Source organism: Carlito syrichta, unplaced genomic scaffold (genome assembly GCF_000164805.1).
Source record: "Carlito syrichta isolate Samal-C Ts95f unplaced genomic scaffold, Tarsius_syrichta-2.0.1 Scaffold307179, whole genome shotgun sequence".
Classification (NCBI taxonomy): domain Eukaryota; kingdom Metazoa; phylum Chordata; class Mammalia; order Primates; family Tarsiidae; genus Carlito; species Carlito syrichta.
Window position 1 is genome coordinate 49,437 of NW_007251275.1, and position 6,146 is coordinate 55,582.

Consider the following 6,146-nt stretch of genomic DNA (forward strand, 5'->3'; position numbering starts at 1 on the left):
TGAACCCTGCTGTGAACAGCATATGTGAGGGATCTAGGTTGAATGCTCCTTATGAGAATCTAATTCCTGATGATCTGAGGTGAAACAGAGGTGGCAATACTAGTGTTGGAGAGTGGCTGCAAATCCAGATTAACAATAGCAATGAGGTTTAACTGCACAGAGATCATAATAAATCAATCGCTTGCAGACTTATACCAAAACCCTATCAGTGAGTGGCAAATAAGTTGATGTACTTCAACTGTACAGTTGCGTCTGATGGCATAATTATACATTATTGTATAATTATACATAATTATTATGTATTACATATTTCATTATATATTCATTATATAAATATATTATTATCTATTTCATTATATATTACAGTGTAATAATAATAGAAATTAAGTGCACAATAAATATATGCACTTGAATCATCCCCAGATCATCACTGTGCCACCCCCATCCATGGAAAAACTATCTTCCACAAAACCAGTTTCTGACGCCAAAAAGACTGAAGACCACTGATATAAAGGATACAGTATACTATATACTGCAGGTTGAGTATTCCCAATCTGAAAACCAAAAATCTGAAATGCTCCCAAATCTGAAACTTTTTGAGTTACCAGTATTGACACCATAAGTGAAAAATTCCAAACCTAACTTCAGGTGACAGGTCATAGTCAAATCTTTGTCTCATGCAAAAAAATTATTTAAAATATTGTATAAAATCACCTTCAGCTATAGGTATGAAGCATACATGAAAATTTCATGTTTAGGCTTGGGTCCCATTCCCAAGATACCTTATTATGTATATGCAAATATGCCAAAATCTGAAAAAATCTGAAATTTGAAACACTTCTGGTACTAACCACTTCAGATAAGGGATACTCAACTGTAGTAAAATATATACTATAACATACATATAGTATTACTTATGGTAGCAGAGGTTTGGAGGCAATATAGGTGTCTATCACTGGGTGAATTAAATAAAATGTGATGGTTATACATAAGAGCATGCTATGAGGGAATTGAAGTCAACAGACTAACTCCATCATCTTCAAATGTGGAAAAAAAAGAAAAAAAGAGACTAGACAGCCATACATTCACAGGCCACACTAATACATCTTTTTAAAAAACATATTACTTTGTGAAAAAAGGTGAGAAATAAAGTAAGGCTATGGCCTCATTACCAACTATAAAAATGCAAATATTCTACCAAACACCACTGCCTGGTATACAAGGACAAAGGCAAAACAAAAAACAAAAAAATTTATCAAACACATTAGAATGATTTGCCTAAGTGGGCTGGGGTAAAATGAAATGAGAAATAGAAATAAAAGGGAATACATAAATAAAAATTAGACAGGGGACTTATACAACCTGAGATGATAATATGTAATAAAATAAATTGGGTTTGGTTTTGTTTTTTAAAAGGCATTATTGTTTTGGTTTTTTTTTTTGAGTTGGAGTCTCACTCTGTCGCCCAGACTGGAGTGCAGTGGCCACTCCCGGCCACCGCAGCCTTGACCTGCTGGGCTCCGGCGATCCTTCCGCCTCAGCCTTCCAAGTAGCTGGAATTACAGGCATGTGCTATCAGGCCTGGCTAATTTTTTTGATTTATTGTAGAGATGAGGTCTCGCCAAGTTGCCCAGGCGGGTCTCGAACCCGTGGGCTCAGGCAATTCACTCACCTCAGTCCTCCAAAGTGCGGGATTACAGGCTGAGCCACCGAGCCCGGCCTATATCTTTTTTTTTAAAAGGGACTATTTCTTTGCATTATAATCACTGTTCTGGATGACTTAGCATTTTCTTGAAGATGTTAATTAAGAGCTCACATTACTAAGGACCTAAAAAAAAGAAGAAATCTTCCAAGTGTCAAAGCCTGAGAGTTAATCTCCTTACTCTCACTCTACTGCCACAAAGTACTCACCATGCTCTTCAAGATACGCCTGGAGCCTATTGATGAGATCTTGTTTTATTCCCTTGGTCTCCAAACCTCGAGCAAGACATTCTTGCTTTAATTCAGCAAGCTGAGGGGAAAAAAAGTTTTCTTAGTTAACAGGATGAACACCAGTGAATGAAAGAGGTAGTTCTCACAAGAAAATAAAAAATGAAAATAGAGTTCAATCCCAAATTACTGCCCTTAATCCTATGAATACTCTGGGTTCACGAAGATGATCACTTTCCTCTCATACTATTCAATATGCAAGAGGACTTTTTAAACAAATGCTGAAGAATAAACAACATATAATAAAAATCTGATCTATTTGTACAACTACTTGTTAGCACAACTCTTTAGCTATTTCTGAGTAATTCAGAGGGGGAAAAAAACGGTTTTTTTCCCCCGTAAAAGTTACTGTGTCAGTATATGGGAAGAATGAACATTCAAGCAGAAAAATTCAATGATCTAAAGCAGACTCTTTTCCAATCATCCCAGATCCTTTATTAAAATCTATCATATATAAGTACACAGGTTTGACCACCGTAGAATTGTGTTAGCTAGCTTAATGTCAACAATGAATTGATTAAAGGATCTATATCAAAATGGTAAGAAATACCTAATGGCATGCCGAAGTTGTGCTGAAGATTTTAAAATCAGTAATTTGACTAAAGATGTAAAAGGTATGTTTATCAACTTTACAGACAATAGACAAAGGAAGGAGAACTGATGGATTATGACAGAACTAAGATTTTAAAAAACAGAAAAAAAACCTTTTCAGGGAGAATAAATGAGTCAAAAATGAAGATTCAACTTAGAAGAAATAAGTAATACATATAAAATCCGACACTTAGATTAAAGCTTCAATTAAACTGGATTACGGAGATCTGGTTCAATAGTAAATCAAAGGATAAAGACCTAGGGGTTTTAGGCAAAGAAGGTTAATGGTATAATTTGCTGCCAAAGTAATTCTAAGTCGCAAGTAACTGAAATATAGAATCCATAATAAATAATGCAATGACCTTGCTGGGCTCTATATTCTTATTTTAAGAAGCATAACCAGATGCTAATTCAAGAAAAACAGGCAGGAAAAGAAAGACTCCAGAAATCCTACATGCCACTCAGCACACAAACAGACTGGTAGTCTGAAAGAGGACCTTACTTGTTTTGAAGTGCAGATCTAAGACAAACCAGTACAAGTTAGAAAGCAGATTCCTACAGAAGAAAAAACTTACAACTATGGAGCATGCTCTTTATCTCTAGAAGGCTTTCAGCCAGGAAAGCATTTGGAAATAGAGTGAAGTTTTCCTTTTTTACATATCACAATGACTGACAGAGCATTTAGTGAGTGGGGCAGGCAGGGAAGGATGTTAGGCAGAGAACTACCCTATCTGACAAGACAACAGCACTCTCTATTGAGGAACATGGCAGGCAGTCACCCACTAAAAATTATTTTTAAGGCTTTTGTTTATTTTTTTAAAATGATTGCAGAATGCATAGTAGTTAAGAACATAGCCCCTAAAGTCAGATTACCTAGGTTCAAATTTCAGTTTTACCATTGCAGGTATATAACATTAGGTGACTAACTTCACCTTTCTGTGCCTTGGTCTCCTTACCTGTAAAATGGGAATAATAACCTACCCAGAGGGTTGATATGAACATTAAGCCAGTAAATTCTGTAATGCATTCAGAATAGTGCTTGGCAGCTAGCAAGTACTTTATAAACATTAGACACTGGTGAGGGACTAAACAAAATTCGACAAAATCACTGGTTCTCAGACTCTGAATTTCACAGATTAATGTATTTTTATTTATTTATTTATAGAGACAGGGTCTAGCTACCAGGCTAGACTTGAACTCCTGGACTCAAGTGATCCTCCCACTCCAGCCTCCTGATTAGCTGGGACTAGGAGTGTGCCACTGTAACCAGCTCAATGTACTTTTAAATAGGTAGGCTGATAAGATTGCTTTTTATGATATTACAACCAGGCCATGGACCGATACATCTACAAATAACAATAACAATGAATTATTAGAAAAATGAGCACATACCTGAATGTAGCAGTGATGGCAAACTGCTATAGAAATTTCTAAAAGAAAATTCTAAAAATTATGTCCAATTTTTCTATTTATCTCACTATTAACCAGTAACAGCTAGTTCATACATCAGCACTGGCCTGTGGACCATACTTAAATAACATTAATCCAGAATGTAGACTCTAAGTGATCATTAAGATCTATTTCTTAAGAATCTTGATCTTTCTCACACTGGCACTTTATTTCTTTATTTTCTTTCAGCTACTTGGAGAATGAGTCTTTTTCTTTTACTTACACTTTAAAATTTTGTGTTGGTTTGTTATAAAAGTACTATGCTCACTGTAGAAGAGTTAGAAAATTCTGAAAAGTATAGAGGAAAATAAAAGTCATATGCAATCCCAACATCTAGAGATCACTTAATGCTTTACACATATCATTTGTAGTGTGTGTGGTGGAGAGAGAATGCTGGTTGTTCCTTTACAAATACAGCTTCATTACTTCCTGTTACTCCACAAGCCTCAACTACGTCCTTCCTCCTAGTTCACATATTTTTTTGGTAATACTCAGGCAATTCAGAGTGCAGCCTTCTAGCACAGTTGCTCCTGCCTTCTTTCTCCTTCCTAAAATAGTGCCTAGATAAAGGCAGAAGTTTACAAAACCTGCAAAGTGACAGAGAAATGGAGTTGGTGGCAGTTCTTGCCCAGAATGCTGACTAGTACAGTCCGATCTAGATTTAGAGAGGACACGCAGAACAGAACAAACAGCTGCCACTGGTATGGATAGTATCTATCATTGCTGACTGTGCCATTGCCCCTCGTCACTGGGGTCTCAGTCCCCAGTGGCTCGCAGTCCTAACCCCAGGTTTCTGGCTCATTCAGCAGTCCTCTCAGCACTGCCATGTCCCCTCTCTGATCAGATAAGAATGTTACATAGATTTTACATAGTGTTGTATTAACTTCTTTATTATAATGTGGGCTCTTCCCATATACTAGGAAATTACTTTAAGAGAGACACAGATGAGTGAAAACACGAAACAGTTAAAAGTTAATTTCTTTTTGCACATATTTCAGCACTATTATGTTAGTAATAGAACTAAAACTTTTTAAAACTTCAAATAAGAACTGTCTTACAGGTCCAGGCATGGTGGCTCAAGCCTGTAATCCCAGCACTTTGGGAGGCCAAGGCGAGAGGATTGCCTGAGTCCGGGGGTTTGAGACCAGCCTGGCAGCTTGGTGAGACTCGTCTATATAATAAATCAAAAAATAAGACGGGTGGAGTGGGGTGCATCTGGAAAGCCTTGGAAGGCTGAGACAAAAGCCTGAGCCCAGCAGGTCAAGCAGGTCAAGGTTGCAGTGGCCATGAGTGTGCCACTGCACTCCAGCCTGGACGACAAGAGTGAGACTCCAACTCAAAAAAAAAAAACAAATTTTTTTTTAAAAAAACTAACTTATAATATAAAATCTTATCCCACTTTTAAATGAATTTGATTTTTAAAAATTTTTAAAGGTATTCTGAGTGAATTTTATGATGTGAATTTTATCTAATAGGGCTATTAAAAAACAAGCTAAAGAACACTGTACAGAGTATACTAGCATTACTATTAAAAAAAGATACACACACAGAGTCCTATATGATGCATATACACTAGATGCCTGGACAAGAAACAGATAAGCTAATAACAGTTGAATCTGGGAAGAGGAAGATATTTGGGAACAAGCATAGAAAAAAAACTTTTTACCATATATCCTTCTGTACCTTTAAGAATTGTGATCTTGGCTGTGCTCGGTGGCTCAGCCTGTAATCCCAGCACATTGGGAGGCCAAGGCAAGTGGATTGCCTGAGCCCATGGGTTCAAGACCAGCTCGGGCAACTTGGCGAGACCTCATCTCTACAATAAATAAAAAACTAGGCGGGGCTCAGTGGCTCAGCCTGTAATTCCGCACTTTGGGAGGCCAAGGTGAATGAATTGCCTGAGCTTGCGGGTTCGAGACCCGCCTGGACAACTTGGGGACACCTCATCTGTACAATAAATCAAAAAAATTAGCCGGGCGTGGTAGAACGCACCTGTAGTTCTGGCTACTTGGAAGACTGAGGCAGAAGGATCGCTGGAGCCCAGCAAATCGAGGCAGCAGTGGCCGGGAGCGGCCACTGCACTCCAGTCTGGGTGACAGAGTGAGATTCCAACTCAA

General features: G+C 37.7%; 1 protein-coding gene across 3 annotated transcripts in view; it reads right to left on the bottom strand.

The window, feature by feature from the left end:
* Nucleotides 1-6,146, bottom strand: part of SARNP (SAP domain containing ribonucleoprotein) — a 70,795-nt gene that overhangs the window by 40,939 nt on the left and 23,710 nt on the right. For all 3 annotated transcript variants that reach the window (XR_002482307.1, XM_008064012.2, XM_008064013.1), the window contains one exon: nucleotides 1,912-2,011. Coding sequence is in view for 2 of the 3 variants with exons in the window: in XM_008064012.2 (XP_008062203.2) it covers nucleotides 1,912-2,011 (100 nt within the window). In the remaining variant the exon portion in view is untranslated. The remainder of the gene's footprint in view (nucleotides 1-1,911; nucleotides 2,012-6,146) is intronic.